The 23,244-nt window shown below is 36.0% G+C and overlaps 1 protein-coding gene across 3 annotated transcripts; it reads left to right on the top strand.

The window, feature by feature from the left end:
* Positions 1–94: 94 nt before the first annotated feature.
* On the top strand, positions 95–22,544 carry LOC118269028 (protein spinster-like). 3 transcript variants are annotated; one of them, XM_050702682.1, is made up of 9 exons: positions 95–600; positions 14,911–15,107; positions 15,270–15,421; positions 17,200–17,400; positions 17,682–17,813; positions 18,191–18,452; positions 20,289–20,387; positions 20,660–20,849; positions 21,174–22,544. In XM_050702682.1, the coding sequence occupies exons 1-9, from the start codon at positions 396–398 to the stop codon at positions 21,239–21,241; spliced, it is 1,506 nt and encodes a 501-aa protein (XP_050558639.1). In that variant the 5' UTR covers positions 95–395; the 3' UTR covers positions 21,242–22,544. The 3 variants fall into 3 exon arrangements, with proteins under 3 accessions (XP_050558639.1, XP_050558647.1, XP_050558633.1); XM_050702690.1 differs by lacking the exons at positions 18,191–18,452; positions 21,174–22,544 and adding exons at positions 19,239–19,500; positions 20,989–21,017; XM_050702676.1 differs by lacking the exon at positions 18,191–18,452 and adding an exon at positions 19,239–19,500 and having other exon boundaries at positions 96–600.
* The last annotated feature ends 700 nt before the right edge of the window (positions 22,545–23,244 follow it).

The raw sequence follows: 23,244 nt of genomic DNA, 5'->3' as shown, positions 1-23,244 counted from the left end.
TGATTTCTTTTATCTGTTTCTCTATGCATTCATTCACTCATTCATCGTTCAATTTAACGTCATCGCGAGGCACCCAGGCCGCATTCGTCGCAAGTCAAAAATATTCACGTCACGAACGTTGAGTTGTCACTACGGCTCACGGTTGCTCGTTACGTCAAATCATGATTTGAGTTCCTAATATTTTATCTTCTACAGTATTTTATATTTAATTTGTATAATATTCAGTTTAATATAATTAACCTTTAGTATTACTAAAATTAAGGTGATCAGCTCACATTTTCAATCGGAGATATAAAAATTTTGGCATTCAAAGTTCTTGAAAGTGATAGTTGGTTAGAGCTGATTTGTACTCTGAGAAGATCTTCGTTAGTGTGTAGTTTAGTTGCTTTAACATCATGGACCAGAGTGGCATAACCCCGAACACTTCGAATCAGCAGCTTGTTATAAACAGTGATAATGAGTCGGCGACCGCGCTGCTGCAAGAGAAGCAGAGTAGGAGACGAGAGAATCTAAATGAAGTATCCCTTACCGAATACATGACTGTCGGAATATTGTGCTTCGTCAACCTTATCAACTATATGGACAGATTCACCATTGCTGGTAAGTTACAACAACTTTAACCAACTTTCTTTAACTTTCAGTTGTGTAAAAGAATTTCTTATAATTTTACTATCTTAACTGGCTAATGGCTATGACTAATAGTAATTAAGCTATCACCAGCTCATAATCATAATTGGTACCATAATAAATTACTTTCTTATAAGAATATTATAAGAAGTAGGTAATTTGAATTTAGCGAAAAGATAATAGATGTATATTATTATGTAGGTAATGATTAGAAGGTCGAATACAATTATGAAAAAAGGCTTTTAATTTTAAAATATTGTAATAAATTTCCTTGGAATCATGGCCAACTCTTATACAATTGTCTTACAATTCTCTTGACACGCTAAATAGAAAAAAGTACCTTGTCTGTAAAATCTTATTTAACTTCAAACTGATCTAAGATAAAACTAACCTTTTAGTTAAAAGCAACACATTGGTTTCTGTTTTCCATTGTATTTTGAATTATTGTGATTATGTAATCTAAAAATCTTACTAAACATTCCCTTACGAAAGAACAATTTATGTCGAATTATGAAACCCGTGTGATTACAGATACTGTTTGTACTGTCTGTACAACAACCAGTACTGTACTATCAGTAGATATACAACCTCAAAATTTTATTAACTATTTATGTACACACATATAACATAAGGACAACACATATAACTATACTATTGATGTACATATTCCTATTGGATATTTTTCCTGTGAACCTGTGGCAGGAAAAGTAAAATTGTAACATTAGACAATATTTAAATTAAGCCTGTAAAGGTACACTTTGTGATTTTCCAACTCAAATCAAAACTGTCCTCGGTTAAACCTAAATTGAAACAGAGAGAGAAGTTTTCAGTACGCAAAATCTGTAACTTAGCTCTGCAGTTTGGATAATGTCTTAAAAGTCAGAGTTGCACTGCAAGTGTTTTGTGACACATACATACTAAATGTCATTGCATTTAACCTCTTGTCTGCGAGTATATGAGACATAATAGAAAACACACTGCATCTCACATAGATCTGTGAATACCATGGGTTAATCTCCAAAGCTTTGGAAAACTTTGGAACACCTACTTTTCTCTGGTTATGTTGAGTATATGTTCCATTTAATATAGTGATTAGCCTGTAGCCAATTTTCGCCTTTATGACCTACAAAATAAAGTATATTATACTAGTGTCCAACATTAGGCAAACTACATCTTCTTACTTTCCTGTGTTTTCAAATACAATGCTCATACTGTTTTGTTTGTATAATGACCATTATAAACAATCAGATGTCTAAAATAAAATATATATTTTTGTCTTAATCGTATTTTAAGCTACATATCTTATCTAGCAAAGTCATTCGTATGTGACTGCCTTTGAATTGCGTAATCTATAAAAATCTTATCAACAGATATGCAGGTAACGTTAATGGGACTTTAATTATCATTTTTTATCGTTAGTCGAGTGGCCGCAAGCACGAGTTTGTATGTTTTAGTCGATTGGTTTGAAGGAAGTATTTTTCGGGAGTCTCGAAAATTTCCGCGTTACTATAGAGGGTGGAATGACTGAGAATATGCCCAATGTATGACAATAAGCCATAACTGGTGAAAAGTTGGTGTTACATTTACGTACGCCAACCCCAAGGCATTGAAAAGCGTGACGTTATCTTAATTATCTTTTTCTTTACAAAGCCCAATGAGGGGAAACAGGTGCTACGAAATGAACATAATAATTAAAAAGTAAACATTCAAGTAAAGTGTGTATGACCTTAATTTCTGTTCAAACATTTTAATTGCCCAACAGATAATGTTTTATTACTTTAATAACAACAAGACCTAAACAAAATTACATGAAGTCATGTTCAGGTCAGTTTTTGCTGACCATTATTCTTGTAATCAACTTCCGCATTATGTTGTGTCTATTTCTTGTTGATACAATGTATAGAATAGGTGTAGGTATTATTAACATGTTTGTTTTGTTGTTCATTTCACATTGACATTAGATATCCGCATCAGCAATTTGGATTCCTATCTTTGACATATGACATGCTAAACTCGCACTAATTAGCAGTAACGGGGGAATATTAAGTACATTATTCAGTTACGCAATAAAAGAAACAGGGCCTTGTTCCCAATTAAAAAAAAGAAATCATTTTTGACTTGAGAATATTCCCTTACGACAAGTCGTGCGACACATTTTTGGCCAGCTATGGATCACGTTCATCAGACACTCGCTTCTTCAAGGCAGAATACCTTGCCAGTACACACAAGTGCATTCACGTGATGGAAGTAAACAGTTTGCGTAATATAACCCGATATTGAACACGGAGTATCCAATAACACAATTACTGAGGAAAATTAAAATAAGTTTCGTAAGTAACTGTTTTTATTTCCAGTGAAAATGTTATAATAAATAGCTCGTATTCGTGTTTTACGTATTCAAATTACATATGTATGAATGTGAGATATTCACAGTAGCTTCTTTCCTATACGAACGGAAATGACGAAATTATATGGATTCCTTCCTATAGTTCTGTTGTCGACGAAACCCTAAAATAGCGCAGTGCGACTGCATTTAAATAAGGGACTTTATTCTCTACATTAGTCATAAACTTATAAGTGAACTGTACATGTTAAGTACCTAATACCACAATACAAAACTACATTATTTTATTAGGGAAACTAACCACAATAATTAAAAGAAACCGCAATATTCGACATTAACCGGAATAGTTACGTAGCTATTAGAATACATACGTATTACGTACTTAGGTGGGCAAATTCTAATTAGATTAATTGAACAAATAATACCCGTATGTATGGATTTTTGACGAATGAATCATGGAATCGGACCATGTTAATAGTCATCCAACTAATCATACATTTCATTAACCTCTGTTACATCTGTTTGTCTGTCTGATTTAGTCATCCATATCTCCATAATAAGTAGACAGATACGTCATCGGTATTTTTCAAGGGTTTTGTTTAACTGCAGAGTAATTTTATCTTATCTGCGATGCCGGATTTTCTACTGTTGCTAAAAATTCAATGGTTAAAAGTATTTTAGAGTAGGAATACAATAGAGAAGTTATAACTAGATACATTCCTAATGCGGCAGTAATTTTGTTATGGTGACTTGATGACACAGCATTTTAGGAATGAATGAATTAAATTATTTAACTGTACCTACTTAATTTAAATTTACTCTGTAGGTAAAAATACTCAATTAATGATTACGTTAAACTGTCTACGCTTTTGGAAGACTGCCTTTATGCACATGAGTATCAGTTTAGTCACGTCCACTCCATTCAAGTATTCTGAAATTAGGAGTGTAAGTTATTTCGTTACTCATTTTTGGATTGGTTCCTATAAAATACTATTGAAGGCTTTGTTTCTACAAAAAGATAAAGTAATGACTTTCTATACGACTCTCTACCACTTCACATGACATGCTCGCTCACAAATATGTCACAGTTTTCTAGATGGTACAGTTAACACTTCTTGTTAAGTAGCTGGTGGTCATAAAACTTCCAAGTCCATGTTGCGTCACATTTCTAGTGCGGTTAATCTTTCATGTCGAAATAAAATGACTTCTTCCTGCGTCAAAAACAAGCTCTAAAATAGATTAGTTAATAATCCTTTTTATCTTGGACGCACTTTACTGTCGCTACTTAAAATTCCTAGAGGAATCCTGTTACGAAATATATTCAGAACACTGCCTACGTAATGTTTACATTTTGAGTTAAGCCACGGACGATGTCAATGACTTTTTAAGTTTTAAAACCACCCAGGATCTCTATCATACAAAGAAAAGAATGTTTGTGGGCAGCTACAAGTTTTAACCGTTCAGTAACGAAGCCAAGTTGAAATTGTCCTCGAAAACATTTGTTACGGAACTGAAGATAACCGACTTAAAGGACTGTTGCGCTGCGAGCCCTAATTTCCAACGAATACATGGTCAGATAAGTTTAATAGTGTTCCGAAAGAATCAATACAGCCGGCTTCTCTTTTGTAATTCGGTAATGGATTCGAATACACGGTTTTACGTTCATGAATGCGATAAAAGTGTGTATTAGGCGTCAATAAATTTCTATGAATGAATGGTGAACGCCCAGGGTGGGAGCGACGTCACGTAATCAGAGAACTAATCTCCAGTGTCTACTCACGTGCGTCAGTGCGTGGGTTCTCTCCTCATTCCTCACCGAATACAATGTCGCCCTTTAAATATGTAACAGGCGTTATAAGTTGATTGTTTGTGGAATTAGGACGGGTGTTCGGACTGTTACACCGACTTATGGACGCTTCGTATGTAAATGAATTATTTATTTTTATGCAAGTTGTATTTTTCATGAATGGTTAACAAAACGGTTGGGGTGCAGTAAGTTTGTGGGTGTGAAAACCCTCAGGAAATATTCTTTTTATTGACGCTTTGTTGGGTGTTGTATAGGGGGTTGATTTCCCTCGTGGGCTATACACAACTTACCACCGCAATACATGCTACAAATATTGTTATCTAAATTAAAATCTAAAAGCAATCATGAGGTATATTTCGTTGTAGTCATAAGATAAAAATTAAATGACGATTGTCGTCGAAGATAAAACTAAAGCAGGTGTACTTTTAAAATGTGGAAAACACGTGAATTTGTTTTTGCGACGTGATTGCGTAAAGTGAACGGAATATGAATATCCTATTGCCATAAACCAGATAGGTATATAGAATATATCAAATCTTTAACATTGAAAAATTTCACAATAAAAATCCAATAAATCTTCCGAAGCTGGCTATTGAACTCAAAATCGTCGAAGCAGAATGCGAAAGAACTACATAGTTATATCATAAAGTCATAATGGATCAGAAATGCACAAAAAATTGGGATTGAGATTTAGCTATCAGCATTTAAGTGGTTATTTTGAGTTCCTAAAATCGGCGACCCGAATATAAAACTGTTTATTGTAATGCTAATTATACCGTACCGTACTTACTGTAAAAACTTCCGCACAGGTATCATGAAGGTCGTTAATCAAGTTATCAAAATACGCACGTGGATAGGCAACACTCACTCTACGCATTATTTGCTTAGTTTTTACCGTTTACAACATTATCTCATTCATATCGCTCTGTTTGCGTATTACTCGTACTAATTTATGTTTGACAAAGGTTATCTCCGAATCACTGATTATATTATTCAACAATGAGTCACTTGCCATTTTTTTCGCTGTTATTGAATGTTTCCTATTTCCGAGACACGTCTGGCAAATGACCATGGACTTATTTCATCTTGGTCAAAGATCATAGTCTAATGAAATGTCAAATGTCCTAACTGTACAGATTTATTACTGTGATAATTTGTTTTAATTAATTTTATTAAGTCTCTTACCTAATACCTAGTCACACAAGTTTATTGGTTGATCTAATATTTGCTTACATTTATAAGATCACTTGTTGTAATAAAAATATGTTATCATGATCCGAATAGAGAGAAAAAAGGGGTTCTTTTTATCCCTATTTTATTGGGATAGCTGTAAGCCCCGGGTGTGTGCGCATCGTTTAATAAATAAATTATGTGAATGCTTAGAAGCTGTTGGTTTAACCGCGCACCGCACCCAGTGAGGGGTTAAAAATGTGGTAACTCTAGGGACGCCACTTTTTATAGCCCACATAATATTGTTGTGAGCAATTTCGATGTTATATCCGATACGATACGCTTACATATGAATTCTTGTTTGATATTTGTAATACGATACTTGATTATTGATATAATAACGTACGGTACATCTAATTTTACGTTTTATCTGCCAAGACATCTTTTTACATTGTCAGTTAAATAGATGCACGTTTAAAACTTGGAATCGTAAATAGCTTTGAGGTCTGCAATTTCTTCAAAGGCGCGAATGCAGAGTCAAGGTTCCCAAGAAATCGTAAAACTCAGAATGTCTGTCGTGTCGTTTAAAATGATTGCTTTTATAAAGCTAGCTAGATAATCGATTACAAAACGACATAGAAGTTACAAATTGACAGATGCGGTATGCTTAGCGTCCTTTAAAAGCGATCCTTTTTTTAATGTGTTTTTAATCTGTAGCTATTAATCGACTGGTTTCAGTATCATGTGGTGGAGGATCAAAGGATTTAAGGGAAAATTGGGGATTACTTAGGACCTCGGTAATCAGTATTTTGATTTATGGGCTCATGTCGACCCTTTTTTTAGAAATATTTTTAAAGCCACGGTCCTACACAGATTAGTTATAATTTTTGTTGTTGTGTAAAATGTCTATTACATCATCCATTTACTGAATTTTCTTTCACAACTAAAATGTGAAATGACTTACTGATACTTATTTTTGATAACAGTTATTCACGTTTTCATCTCATATTATCTTATTTACTGATAAAATCACGTGTTTATTGAACGTCATTATTGATACCAGTGCGGTTAGGAACAGTAAGTTGGTTTAATAGCAGCAATTACTCGTTCAGGCTGAAGTTTCAGTACAGCTTCAACAGTAGTTGCTTTGATTTGATGCGATGCAGCTGCGCATAATAACTAAGTAGATACTGCGGCTCCGCTTGCCTGTGCATCAGCCCACGTTTCAAGTGCCCATCGAGGCTCCACTTGGGGCCAATTAGTTCCGACCATAGAGATACTATACAACAGATGACTACATTTAACTGTCGGACTAGTTAAAAATGGAATATTCATGTCGTACGCTTATAACGTTATAATGCGTATGACGCTATCACTTTTAACTGTTAATGGCATTAACGTGGATCATACGACAATGTAGACCATAAGGCTATCTGATAAAAGTCAATCGCACTGACCAAAAGGCCAAAACTTTCCACTTTTACGATAGCTAATGATAAAAGGTTCATGTCATTTATAAATAGTTTATCAATATACATATAAACATAACAAGTTTGTTCGAGATCTGTTTTATTATTGATCATTAGAATATATTAATATTAATATAGTTGCATTTTGTTAAATTGAGTTTATAGTTTCGATCGGATTCGTATTCAAATTAGGATTCCCACAGTTATGTTACGTATTATTATTTTTTTAAATATTACTTTCTTGTTCTACTGAGATCAATGACTTAATATTGTGATTATGTCTAACATCACTATTCAAGGTTGATTATAGTTTGATATTTATTTTACAATGATGTGCTGATGTAAAACATGCAACCTGCTTTACCATTACGATGAAACCAAAACATTTAGTTTTAGATGATTTGGATCCCAAATGCGATCAATTAAAGTTGGCTTTTCTACGTCACGTATCTTTAATAGACGATTGACTTGATGGAAAAAGGTTTACAGGTGCTTACATTAAGATGCCATAAAATTTTTAGACAGTACTTTGGACCGTGTTGTTTGCCAAAATCGGTTTGTAGATAAAAATACTGATAAAGTCAGCGGTTATGTTGCAACACTAACTGCTTCACGAAACAGATTGTTGACAAGTGGATCAATGTTTACAGTAGATAGTATACGGGCACCGATAATGAACACTTGTTTCGATTTGCGTGGTAATAAACGTACGGTGCGCCTGCGGGCACCCATTATACAAAATTAAGACCGGTCATATGTAAATCAGGTTAGGTGGCATCGAATTTGGTATATGGGGAACGTTGCTTGTATTCTTGAGTAATATCGATAAAGTAGATCCTAATATTTTGTAATAAAATAAAATAGTTTTAGAAAGATCCGGTCGCAAAAAATTGTGAGAATGTTTTGACGGGCTGTGATGACGGAATAAAATACCTAATAGCTCAAATCTTCCCAAATAACATGCCAGCGTTTAAAACCGCATTTCGCTTTGGACTTTGGATGACCACGGTTGTGTTGCTTGGCATTCCGCACATTAAAAAACTTCCAAGGCTGTTGTTTTTCAATCTACTTCGCCAATTTAATAAATCCTACAATTTTTGTTCGCTCCTCAGTTTTAATTAGCCTCGCAGTTGTAGATTTCGCATTCTGGATTCATATCACTAGGAACTTACTCATTTCTGTTTTTAGCTTTCGGATTATCTTATCTGTTTGTCTAACATTGTGAGTCTTTCTGGGGTATGTAAACGAAACTAGAAAATCAACAAACCCTTTGCCTCCGGTTGACGAGACATTCAAGTAGTCGACCTCCATTATTTGCTACCGCACACGCTTATTTATGCAGATGAAAGTTACATACTATCATGTTCTCACTTTCTGTCAATATAACTAGCGACCTACCTCTCATTGTTATATTTACCATAGATTACTACTTGACATTAATTATTCTAACGTGACTATGTACGCGGTATTACTTTCCGCAAGTTCATGTGGAAAAAATAAAAAAGTTGTCGGCAACGGTACCGCTTGTGCCAAGTAATAGAGAAAGTAAGGGCCATTTCTCTTTGGTAACGTAGTGTGGGAATATCGCCGTTTTGTTGACGTAATCGTCGGTTAGCACACAGGGTACGCCTCACCCTCCTAGAAAAAAAACGACCCGGGCGTGGGCGCCAATATTTTAGGCACTTAACGTCGGCTTCGATTTTTTGTCCGTAAAATATTTAAAAATCAGGTTAACAGATATCCCCACTACTTTGAGAAGTTGTAAAAAGGAATTTTAAAGGACTTTTTTAACACAAGATGATGCGGATGTTTGAAGTTCTTCAATCATAAAATGACCTTATGTTCTCATATTATTTATTTGTAATAATTTATGACATTGTTGCTGGAGATAATTGCACTGTTTATTATTACGTTATTCTAGATGATAACCCGGGTACACCAGGTGCTTGACATTCATTGTTCCTTAGGTACTTTCATCAAGTGCAGTATTGTGTATTATTTTCAAAGTGGTTTCATGTTGTTAAGTATCGACTATAAAAATATTTTATTGATCATCTCGAGCCTCAAGATAAAACAGCAGCTGGTTAGTTACATTAACCTTAATTGAAGTAATTGCTTGACATTTATGTGTTATGATCTTTTTTCTAGGTGGTAGGCCCTATAAAAGGTAATTGTACAATTTTGAAACGTGACCTCGTAGGTATTTCCTTCATGTCCAATGTCCATTCAACCTTCGAAGACGATTTTGAGTATAGTATTTAAAATAATAAATTCTAATTAATTACCAAAGTACTCAATGATTGATACATACTTAATAGGTAGGTAACTAGGTACAATTATCTATTTTTGTTGTAATGTATTCATTCATAAATATTGGGTTCGATGAATGATGTTCTGTGAAAGTCGATATGTCAAGATTGGGTTACCTGTTATTCCTGGTATTGACAGTTCACTTGATGCATCACGTTGCACAATAACATATTGCATACACATAATTATACATAATATTATGTATATGGTATAGTATGTGCATAAGTCCAATATTTGTAGAAGTGCGCGCAATCGATACTTAGTAAGTCGCTGTAGAAATACTGAAACAATACATTATTGTCAGCGAGGCCTTAACCCAATTTAATCACGGTTTCACAATTTCAGTGTTTTTCATAATGAATATTGTAATTAGTCGCATGATGATGCATAATGGTTACTTGCAGTGGTCACAGTACACACGTTTTAGGGTCATAATCCCTTGTTATCGTTGTGTAAACGTTTAAAGTTCGTTTCTTACGTAACCATTTCAGCAGCCAAAGTTGCGTAGCTACTGTGTCATTTTTCTAGAAGAAAAAATAGTCTATTCAATTTAAAAAGTGACTATTGAAACAGCTTTTTGTATCTTCATGCCTATGTGTTGCCTTGCACCGTATCTAACCAACGCCTAGTACACAATAGTAACGTTACCTAGCTGATAAGTAACAGCATAATTAAGTTACGTAATAAAATTACAACTGAGTTGATACTCTGGTCGCTAGGCATGTCGGTACTCCATTTACACACTTGGCAGACGGTCTGACACTCTGGCACTGAAAGCGTAAACTAACTATAAATACAAAAAAGATGTACCTGGCGCTAAGAGGGCAGTAATCTAGTACCGCTATATTTTTTCTCATATGTCTCAACTACCGAATGGTCGTTCTTTGACCTTTACAGCCATACTTTACCAACAATATTGTCGGTTTATTTTAAAATATTTTGTTGGCATTGCACCTACGGTTATAAGTAGCACAAATACCTACCAATGTTTGCACGATTGTGCAGAAAATTTTATCAGAAGATAAATTGATTTCGTTATCGCATATGGTGCATGGTAAAAGAGAAAAAATGAACGGAAATCTCTATCACTATCCCTAAGGTTGGGCAATTTTATTATCAGCGAATTTTGTTTGAATACTCTAATAAAAATCGGTAGGAATAGGAGAGTTATGAACACCCCAAATGTAATCTTAATCCATGTTTGTAAACCTCCGCACATAGGTACATTTACCCTTATTTGTACAGACGTATGCTTGCGCACATTCTCTTCAAATATTGAATGTAGCAAGTGGCTGTGGGGTTCCATTTTTATTAAACCCCCAGGGCGAATGGTGAGTGATCTGTCACCTCCAGTGATCGAACGTCTATTCAACGGAAATGAAAACGGGCATCCAATCTCTTCCATAGATTACATCGTTGTCGTAAAAATGTTATTACATGTCATGTCACTGAAATGCCCGGTCTATTTTTCACTTTTCATTGAGGACAGGCCGAAACGTTAACTATTTTTAGTTGAGTAGGCTGGGTAGGCAATACTTACCCAGGCAATCGACATTGACTGCATTTCTTTCTATTATGTAATGTCAGTTTATTGCATTTTAGCAATATTAGATAATAGCCGTTTTACGTAGGTCCGCAAAATATTTAAATAGTATAAACAGGTCCCTATAAATAACATAGAGTTTCGTCATAATGTCATGACCGAGAAAAACCTCGTGCTGGTGCTGCCTTCGTCACGAGCCACTGTGCAATGGTCGCGTTCGCGCCACGAATCTCTTATTGCTGATTGGTCGTTGTAGTGGCGTGATATGCGAAGCCGGTGAGTTCGGCGTGCGTGGCGGGCGTGCTCGCGCTAGTGCTGCCACCACCAGACTCGTGGTGCCCGCGGATGACGTAGCGTATCCGTATGATCGCGCGACGCGCCACGCCATCCGACGACGCCCACAAATCGTGAAGGTCACCGCACTAATCTTGATGATGAAGGCATTTCTAAACAATAATAATGATTAGATAAAATAAAAAATCTCCGTCGCTCCGTTAGGTTTTTTGCCGTTTTTTCCGTAAAATTCTAGGCAAATCAAAACACCAACCTTCCAGTTGAAGTTCTAAAAATAAGTTTCCCAATTTCCTTCCCACATACAAATATTAACGGACGTTCACAAATATTGTTTTAACATACATTTAAATAGGCAACATTTAAAAATTGTCTGTTATTTTCCTGTAGAAAAACTAAAATTGTTAATACTTACCTAGGTTTTATATATTTGTCTACGATGTCTAGACTTTATCTGATGTCTCTATGCACAAAAACGCCGTTGAATACCTAGCAGATAAAATACCTGTTGTATACCTACTTTGTTACATAATGTTTCATCAATAACTTGGTTTTATTCTTTAGATACCCCCAGCCAGTCACTAAAGTAAACTGCTAACGATTTCTCAAATTGTAATATGACAGGTAGATAATTATGGCTAGTCCAAAAAGACGAGTGGACAACATTAAAGTTAAAATAAAAAATTACAATCATGATTACAAATTCGAAGAACAGTTACGGTTTTCTTGTTTTGTTTCGTCGATGGTTAACTTTGTGAGTTACGATGATAGGTATACAGCCAGTACCTACCCATGCCATAGTCATTTTTTAAATAACGAAAAAATAAGACATTTTGTATTGAGAATGTCATTGGTTGGTTTAGAAGTCACAAGGGCAATATCATTTCAAATGAGGAACGAACAATAAATTAATCAAAAACAATTGTCGGTGCATCGAGCCGTGTGCATTTATTTATGAAATCATTGCTCCACAACCGATGAATATGTGAGCAGATGGACTCGGCTAATAAACGGACATAACGGTAATCATACATAGTGTTTGAATTCGCCACATGTGCTAATCACGTCTATTTTTAGTCGATTTTTAGAGATCCATAGAGCCGAGGCATTATTTTTCTATACTTACAACTAAATTTCTAACTCATTAAAACTTTTTCCTTAACAGAAAATTGGTAAATGATGTAAATATTTTGAAATACAGCTTTATAACTAATTACAACTGGTATTTTCCTGGTAATATTTTATGAGGATATTGACTCTATGATTTTCTATAAATAGTTAAATTGAAATTTCCTCAATAGGAATTTACCTGAACGTATTTACATAGTCCCGTTGTATAAAACGTTATTTTTGCAGTTTCCTTAGTAATAAAATAATAATACTAACGTATCAGATTAATTATAGTCTTTGACTCTTGGCCCATGTAATTTGTGTGACCGTGAACTGACCGTGAATTTACGTCATAATGCCTACATACAGGTAACGACATCACGCCACTCCAGCCATTATGTTTTTGCATCACACCACCATCCAATTATGGTGATTTTGAAACTGTTTTCCTAAAGGAAAACGTCTCATTAGGTACTACATAACTGGATTATTTACTAAGCGGGTACATAAATAATAAATACAATTTTAAAATTTGTCCCTAGCATATTTATAATTTTGAGGAAGGTTGAAAATGTATGAAGATATAGAAAGCAGTTTTAGTTAGTTTCTTTAGTGATAAGTGAAAACGTTTTGTTATAACACGTTACTTAAGTGTGTTACTGACGTATGTTCTTTATTCACCTTGATATCGTTCACTGTACGCTGTTACAGACGTTACATTCACTCCACGCGACGCTAAAATAAAAAAAAAAAACACATAGAAAATAAATAAAAACGCACAAACGTGGACCGAATGAAAGGTGGGGGCTACAACAAATAAACGGCCAAATAATAGGGACACAGGACACTGCAATAAAAGAAATGATTTATAGAGGTGTCAAAATGATACGGGTTTTATTTTATAACAGGGAGTGTCTACAGCACTCGTATACGAAAGTATTCTTTTGTAACTACAGTTTTTTCTAGCTGTATCACTCAAATTGTTTATTATACTGTTGCAACTCACAACATAAATTGAATATTATATCAACGTAATAGGAAGTAAGTGCTTTATTAACTCAGGTATTATTATGTCTGAAATATACCTAAACCATAAATAATAAGAAAAGTGTTCCTATTAAGCACTAGAATAATAAAATTGCGTACATAAATGGGCACACAATAGAACCATTTTTTTTAAATCATTTAAATTGAAAGCAATTTGAAGGCAATTTGGTAAATACAAAAACAATTCACATATTTCCTTCACGTCAGACATCGTGACTTGAGGTATTTTATGGTAATTGAATCGACTTGGGTGCTTCATGTTAATTTAATCGATTACCCCAACGTGTCTTGTGTAGACCCGGACTTATGGCGAAGCGGTTTTTACCCGACAGTTTACGTTTCATATCAGTTAAACCAGAGATCGCTCATGTTAGTCTGTTTGTTTAGCTTTATCGGGCACTGCCAAGCTTATTTTGCGTGCAAACCACACCTTTGAGTTCTATATCAATATTGCCCACGGTCTAGAAGTATATTTATCTGATGAATTTGTCACGTACACACACGGTTATCTGTGGTCGAAACTTAGCTTTACCACGTCCACATATATCTTGTTCTTGCATCGTTGCCCGGCGAATGTGAGGCCACTCATCTCTACAAGGCCGCGCAAATTTGGCTTACAACTTTTATGCAAGCTTTTTAATTTCATTTCTTGGCAGAGCAATAACTTATAGTTTAGCGAGTACGAAATACCGATAGCGCATGAAATCAGCGTTTGCGATTACTCATCCCATTAATATGCCTAGTTTATTTACATCATTGTAATGGTGTAGGAAATACCTTCTGTCTATGATTCAAACACAAAATCGTATTATATCATGATCCATATTATTGTTTGAGAAACATCAAACATGATGAGTAGGACAGGACACAGGAGCTACTTTATAAAGCTTCCGTGTCCTACTAATAGTATTATTTACTGTACTTTATTTACACAATACAATATACATTGTATTTAATTAAATGTCGATATTAAATGACCTGTGATTAAATAAACAACAATATATTAATTATTATTAATAAGCCGCAATCGTCTGATCGTACGCACATGACCCGAGCCTCGGGGTGTGCGTGTGCGTAGAATCACGCCACTCGACTCAGACGCACCATTGACCAAAACATACTGATTAATTAGAGAGATAAACTGTAAATAAATATAATCACTATGACTAATGTTTTCATTATCTATTTTTAGGTGTTCTGGTTGACGTCAAAAAAGAGTTCGAAATCGGAGATGACAAAGCTGGGTTTCTACAGACAGTATTCGTGGTGGCGTACATGATCTTCGCACCAATTTTCGGGTACCTTGGAGACAGGTACTCGAGACGCGTCATCATGTCATTTGGAGTGGGACTATGGAGTATGACCACCTTGTTAGGATCATTCGCACACGTAAGTTGTTGTTATTTATGTCTAATTGTACTTTAACTATGTTGATATAGTTACGTATCAGCATGACAAATCATTTAGCAGATGATTTAGAACAGTCCAATGATTTCATCATCAACATACTGGAAATATTGTGATACTAATAGCATCATTTTCTATTTTTAGGACTTTGCACTTTTCACATTTTTCCGTGGTTTGGTGGGCATCGGGGAGGCCTCATACTCTACGATTGCACCGACCATCATCAGTGACCTGTTCGTCGGCAATATTCGGTCAAAGATGCTGGCTTTCTTCTACTTCGCTATACCCGTTGGAAGGTAATATATTCATACAACCACAATCCGCAGTAAAGTTTTGGGGAACACTATTTATGATAGGGAACGATCCTCCTCTTCCTTGAGAGGCTCAGGGCGGGAGGATTGTGAAATACCGACTCTCACGAGTTGAGATGTAAGGCATTACACCATAATATCTTTTATTAAAGACGAAAATGCTTCAGATTGGTCTCTGTATTCTGTAACATAGAACCGTAAAAGCTGTATGATTAATTTCACTATTGGGTGGGATGGAAGATTCCGTATATTGCGTTGGTGTGACATCAAATACAGTTTTGGAACTGCGTCACTTTGATGCGGTTAGTGTGCTTACTCATCACGACTCAATTCAGTTTGCGGTAGCCAAATACTTTCATATACTCATCCTTAATAAACTTCCAAGATTACGGCGTATTTATGAGCTTACATAAAAGTAAGTGTTTATGTTTGTAGGGCATGGGAAAACACGTGTTTGCAATGTGTTTACTTACATATTTATTTAAGCGCAATTGACCTAGGCGCTGTTGAGTTAATAGGGTCCCCTTTCCATAGTCCAATACGACGCACGTAGAGTAATGTGTGGTCGACGAAATAACCTATTTGTAATGTTAGTCGCAGTTTCATAAGGAAAGTTTCAGAACATTGACGTAATCTTACACTTGTTTTGCTCTAAAGTGATACTAGAATGAATCATGTCCCTATTCGCTGGTTAGGACTAATAGAATAAGTCTAATCTAAAACGATGTCTGTTTACAATGTTATTTAACTATCTTTTCTAATTACCAACAAAAGTAATATTTTAATTAGTGATGTAACCATCACAGCCGTCGACAGCCGAAGCTCGCCAAACTACAAGAGACGTGTCAAAAAAGGTTAATTGTATTGTTTGTTTAGTTGCACTAGCAGACGTGCGAATTAATCAAATGGTAATTAAGTTTTGGGGCATACATGTGATGTGTGATACATGTTTAAAATTACATATTAGAAACGTGTTTTGTTATAGCCAACGATTGCAATTTTTGCAGAATTGATTACTTTGATTTCTATCCGAACTAGACACTAGCATTGATCCAAGAATTCAGACCTTATTATCGCTTAGTAATAAAGCTGAAACTCAATTAATTAAAGAGAAGGTTGACCTACTAGATTTATGTTAGGTACTTAGCTGCTATTGTCAGGGTCAAAGCGGGCATGCTTTTATAACTTTTAGTTTCGGTAATATTTGTGTTTTGGCAACGGAATGGCTGCAGCCGTCGCATTTTGGCGACTGGCTGTCTGGCTTCGATCGCTGACTCAGAATACTGTAGGTACCCCATACTTAGGTCTCGCAGACTTGTTTGTTTACTGGAACTCAAGTACGATGTGTCATTGAGTAATACATGTGACCTAGTTATTTTATAGATATAGCGTTCATAAACGTTATCTTTGGTAACTACTTACCAAATAATTATCTGGTCGTGTTAAGCCCAAAAACTATTGAACGAAATTTTCATGAACTGATGGGAGTTTTTTGAGGAAAGTTCAAGTAACGAGGGCTCAGATAGAAGTAGTTTATAAAATAACACCTTTAGACGTCAATATTTGAAATAGTTAGATGAGGGCTAGTAGCTGCCAAAGCTACAGCTACAACTAAAGCTGGTTAATAAACTAACTACCAGACTTACCCAGTTTGTATTTATACACTAACGCGCACTACTCTTCATTTAAGTTTGATGAATTGGAGATCATTCTTTATAAACGTCTTTACACTTATAATAAACCTTGCTTTCCCATCTTTCCAGTGGTCTCGGCTACATAGTGGGATCATTAGCGGGGGCTGCGGCCGGCAACTGGCGCTGGGGTCTCCGTATTACACCGATTCTTGGCGCTGCCGCCTTAGTACTTATTTACTTCTTCATGCAAGACCCGCCTCGAGGACATGCTGAGGACAGCCAAATGAAACCCACCTCTTACGGCCAGGATGTTCGAGCTCTTATTAGAAAGTAAGTTACTTACCTGATTTTAATTATATGGATTTGGTGGAGAATAGGACTAACGAATTTGTTAGGGTGATTGACAAACTGGTACCTGCTCAAAAACTTTACTAATACAAGTTCCTTTTCTGTCACTGTCTTTTAGCATTTCGTTAAAAACTAATTATCTTGGAACAGGCTTTATTGTTCAATACTTTCATTCCAACTCTACGTACCAGTTTCTTCCCCAAATAGGCAAAATATAGTTTACCTGTAATTTGGTGACAATAATTTGATTTGCTATGTTCCAGCCCATCTTTCATGCTGTCGACGCTCGCGTTCACATGCGTAGCGTTCGTGACAGGCGCGCTCGCGTGGTGGGGACCTCAGTTCATATTCCTAGGACTTAGCATGCAACCCGACGTAGACGTTAGCATCGGCAGGTGAGTCCAAATACAAGCTCCTAGAAACTCAGTAGAGTAGACTCTTAGACAGACTAGGGATTACTATGAACATTCTAAAATGGGCTACTAACAACACACATAAAGGGTAACTGCGTGGAATCGATTTCCACGAGATAGTTTCAACATGCACTGATGTGCTGAATTATAATGTGTTTAGGATCTATATTAGTTGATGTAGAATAGTCAGTTTTAGCTAATTGAGTAATGAGTACCTATCACAGTCATGTTGGTATTGAGTAAATTCAGTTGTAACGAGTATCAGTAACAATGCTAGTCGATAGCTAAGGGGTTAGACGTGCGTAGGAGTAGGCAAAGAGTGTCGAGGTAATAACGTGTGAGGGTTGTGCGTGGCGCAGCGTGTCGTACAAGTTCGGGCTGGTGTGCATGGTGGCGGGGTCGCTGGGCGTGCCGCTGGGCTCGTGGCTGGCGCAGCGGCTCCGCGCGCACATGCCCGACTGCGACCCGCTCATCTGCGGGTTCGGCCTGCTCGCCTCCGCGCCCGTCATCTTCTTCGCGCTCATCACCGTGGGCTACCACGTCGGTCTCAGCTACTTGCTCATATTCGTCGGGATGACCACTCTCAACCTAACCTGGGCTATCGTCGCCGATATTATTCTGGTGAGCGCTTTCTGTCTTTTTTGGGCCTCAGCAAAGTGTCACACCGTCATATAGTCTGTTTATGTTGTTTTGGAGAATAATATATAAGATGACACAGTACACGATGCCGGGGCCCGGCTTGCATGCTCGACAGCGCATGCGGGCTAGTTAAAGCAGAAATCGATCACCGGCTCGAATTGATTCTGGAGAAAATATTCCAATGAGATGACGCGGTTCGCAACACTCCATTGTATGTGTAACGTAATTGCGCTGTGTGGGAACTTATGATACGGTACAATCATCTCATCTTAACGCTAATCGTAGAGAATGCCGCTTCGATAATACATAATTATTGCACTGAAGCTTCAGTCATGTCAGTTACACATTAATACATTCAGAACATGATACATTTACTACTCATTTTATTTTCAAAGTTAAATGCATGTCAACTAGTATATTCTAGTATTGTATCAAGTAAAGACGAGCGCTATTTATATTTATATCTAAGCAATACATTTATTTAGCATGAATGAAAGAAAGTTTGCGATATTCGCAATAGGGAAAAACATTATGAATGATTTTCGGTTTTGCTTACGTGCATATTTCGACAATGTAATAACTAGTTTAGTGGCACATGTGGCAGTTGTTGAGATGGCAACGAAAACTAGTCGGACATTAAAAAAATATGCTCATGAGTCGACCGTGACCGTGAAAGTGAGCAGTATGTGAAGGAGAGAGATATAGTATAGAGGAGGTCGTTGAGGCCGTATAGTGCATGTGCTGATTGGTCCGATACTTTGCACGAAGGGTGTCGCTAACGTTCGGCGTGATCACGATGGTGTCGGGGCTGCTGGGCGTGCCGCTGGGCGCGTGGCTGGGGTCGGCGCTGCGCAAGCGCTGGCCGCGCGCGCACCCCATCATCTGCGGCCTGGGCCTGCTCATCTCCGCGCCCGCCATGACCTTAGCCGTAGTACTCACCGAAGGCTACTACATAGCGCCGTTCGCCCTTATGTTTTTCGGAGAAATCGCTTTGAATCTCAACTGGGCAATAATAGCCGATATGTTGCTGGTAAGAGACTCCAACCGCAAGGACGCCTTTGGACTGCTATCGGTTTTGGTTATTATACAGATTTTTATACAAAACCGATCGCATTCAGAGGCAGCCTATTGAGGGTGGCATTTTTATTTTATTTGTGTTTTGCCTGGTAGATTTTTCTAAAATTGTCGTGGTTTTCTTGGATTCTTATTGGTTGAAAGTATTTAGTTGCATGCAAAATTTAGCATGGTTTGTTTAGGCATCATTATAAATGTATTTATTGCTTTGTATATGGTGCTTGGAATAGTATGAATCAGTCACTCATTAGCACATATTGACGGCTCACCATTGCCAAGTTGTGATAAACTTTCACCGAAGTTATCTCATTGGAATATTTTTAGAACATTCAAGCCGGGTGGACCGATTTCAATGTGTGCGTATAAAACAGCGCCATCTGTTGATATAAACTTGCACTACGTACTCCCTGTAAATTCTTCCTTTGTTCGCATGCAAGTAGTAATAATAAAACGCTACAGATGGCGCTTATCTCAATAAATAGTAAAAATATTGTCCAATTTTGCAGTGGAATTCCACGTATCTAATTTGCATAACTAAAGTAGTTGTAGTATACAGTAATGAAATTTAACAAGACTGATAAGAAAATCTTGTTCTATGACCATTCGAGCCAAAATATTAAACGAATAGTTGCATGAAATGAAACCTGTGTTTGTAAATTGGTGATTGTGACGTAGTGTTGTGTTGTCATTTGCTAAAATTGACTCAGCAAACTGAAACTAACGTGTATATTGAACGTGTTACAGTATGTGGTGATACCGCCAAGACGGTCAACAGCGGAAGCTTTCCAAATCCTGATTTCACACATGTTTGGCGATGCTGGAAGTCCTTATTTAGTTGGTGTGGTAAGTGTTAAATACATCCTCTCAAATTAATCAATGTCAAACACCTGTTATTCTTGTACATAGATAACCTAGAGTCTAGACACTGGAGAGTATATTAAACACTGCGCTGCTAAGCATTCATTATTACAATAATTATTCTTTGTCAAAAGAACAAAATAACTATTTCTTATCACATTACAAGCGAGATAGTTTTTATACCTAGATATACAAATCCTTAGATAATATTATTTTAGTTGTAACTTGTTATCTAATAATTTTGCATTCTGTTACAGATATCGGAGAGTTTAAAAATATCGTTGTCACCTGTACATGATGAGGCGCCGACACCGTTGGTGGAGTTCAAGGCGCTGCAGTATGCGCTCTTCGTGACGTGTTTTGTTGAAGTCATAGGAGGCATATTCTTCTTATTAACTGCTATATACATCGTTAGAGACAAATTAAGAGTCGAGAGAGCTATTGCCGGTGAGTACACCTTATATAAACATTATTTTTTTATGAACTGTAGAAAGAAATTATTGAAAACAAGATTTTTTGAACATTAGTGTTGGCTTCGCTTTGGCTTTTTATTGTCTTTGAAAGAAATTGTTCATTATTGTTTCAGTTGCTTCAAAAATAGTGTAGAGTAGCGTGGTAGGTGAGTCCCCCAGCTCAATTCAACCGAGCTTGCTTTGCAAAGCACTGCATCTGCCTCTGTGGCTTTGGTGATTGTCGGGGCGCACTACGGCACTACCACTTGAATATCATTCTGGATATCAGATGATAATAAGTTTGTTTTGATTTTTACAGAAGCGGAAGCGCAGTCTGCCGAGCCTTCGCATATAGCAGCTCAAGAAGGCGTAGGTGGCGGTGAATAAGACAAAAGAACGCGTACGTTGGATAAAAATACCTCCGTGACTAGAAAGTGAGAGCAGAGTGAAAGACACTTTGGGACACAGTAATATGTCCCAGTGAAATAACTATACTTAATCCCTCTTTGTAATTCAACGCCTTTACATGTTTGAACGTCTGACGTCATCAGCTACTTAATGCCATTGTTCAAACGCTAATCGTTCATCACCAATATAATCTATCGACGATCACTTCGCGAGTCACTTCTGGACGAGATACTTAACGGGGAGAATTATAGTAATTTTATTGCATATTATTTTATAAGACTGAGTCGTAAGGCATATTGCTTAAAGTGGGTTGGTTATGTCATAATGGGAAAACGACTGTGTGATTGTAAGTAGTTAGAAACTAGGCATCACAGTAGCAGCTGTTACATATTTTAATAAAAAGCCTGTTAAAACTAATATAAATTATTGCAAGCTGTTTTCGTTCTTAAATTTATGTAAATTATATGAATAGAATTGATCAATTTAAGTACATATTTAATATAAATTCATTCATTTGTAATGCATATTCTGTGTCGATTTGTAATTACCTCAATTGTTATGTTAGCACATATTTATTTATATTAAAATAGCACATTACTTAGTGATTTATCGAAACGAAATAATGTCCGTATCGAGCAGTGTTCTAGTGTGAACATATTCATGCAGTTTAACATTATTTGTCATTTAGAGTTCCTAATGGATGTTGTACAATGCAACATTAGACGTTGTATCGTGACTAACTGGACTTTTTGTTAATATCTGTTTTATGGATACGACAGATTGTTCTAATATCGTTAGTATATTTTTATAGTTTGTTCGGAAGTACGCGTCTGTATACAGTTTGGGTGTCTTGCGGAGTATCTTTGATGAGGGCACTAAGTTACGATAACATATAATTAAATTAAGTAATGCACGACCTAGTAATTGGGTATTTAAGGTCACACTCGTGTTTGCTTCATCAAAGATGCTCACACGACGAAGAGCTTTCACTAAGACTGATACAGGCGAGATAGTGTTTATGTTTTGTATTAGGAATTGAACGAATCATGTGTGTAATTTGTATTAAGTTATTAATTATATTTACTTATTGTTCCAAGCATTTCTTTGTAGAAAGACAAAGTTAAACTGTATTGAATATCATAGAAGACTGAATAAATTTAATTTTTGTCTAAATTTTTTCAAATATAAATAAATAATAATTGCATTAATTGTGTTTGTACATACTAGTGTACATAGCATCTCATGGAATTGAAATAAAAAGAATATAATTTATTTTTGATAACATTCGTTTTATTTGAGTATAAAACCAATTACCATATCGACGCTGGAAAGGCAAAATGTATTAACCGCCATTATATGAATTGTTCAGTAGAGCGATTTGAAGTTTCAAATTTTGCAAAAAAATTCATAACTAATTAATTACTGGAGCTTTTTCATTGAAAATCAAAATAGTTATTACAAATAATGTTTACTATGAAATGTAATAATAGAAAATAATCTAGGTGTCTTCATGTCCAAGATTTTGGAGTTAATACAACGCAGGCCCATAATCTTGGTTAGGTAAAATTGACTTAAGTCAGTTAACCATACTCAACGTGTCCAGGTAAAAGATGTTTTAACGAACAAAAAGCTGCATAAAATGAGCTAGAAAAATGTGTTATATTCTATGGGAAATTGACTTATGTGTAGATTTTATAATAATTGCCAATCTGTAAAATGTTTTATTGCGTATTTTTTTAGAAAAATGGAAAGATAAAGAGTTTTAAAACCAATCTAGTTGTAAATTTAAGCAGATATAAATGACTTATCAATAGTTTGTTACTATCATGTACGCTTTATGAGCCAAAGTAAAAAAATGAATGGATTTAAAACAAAAAAATATACGAAAAAGTCTAAAATCACCGGTGTATTAACCGCCATCAAAATGCTCATATTAAGGCGTGACATATACCATTCGAAAGAGAAAAATCAGGCGATTCCAA

This window comes from Spodoptera frugiperda, chromosome 2 (assembly GCF_023101765.2).
Source record: "Spodoptera frugiperda isolate SF20-4 chromosome 2, AGI-APGP_CSIRO_Sfru_2.0, whole genome shotgun sequence".
Taxonomy (NCBI): Eukaryota; Metazoa; Arthropoda; class Insecta; order Lepidoptera; family Noctuidae; genus Spodoptera; species Spodoptera frugiperda.
The sequence above is the reverse complement of the archived record's forward strand: the minus strand, read 5'-3'. Positions and strand labels throughout refer to the sequence as shown.

Excerpts from the sequence above, each read along its gene's own strand:
- LOC118269028 (XM_050702682.1), top strand. The coding sequence starts at position 396 with ATGGACCAGAGTGGCATAACCCCGAACACTTCGAATCAGCAGCTTGTT. Across the intron at positions 17,814-18,190 it reads GTAGACGTTAGCATCGGCAG|CGTGTCGTACAAGTTCGGGC; the intron begins GTGAGTCCAAAT and ends TGCGTGGCGCAG. Across the intron at positions 18,453-20,288 it reads TCGTCGCCGATATTATTCTG|TATGTGGTGATACCGCCAAG; the intron begins GTGAGCGCTTTC and ends AACGTGTTACAG.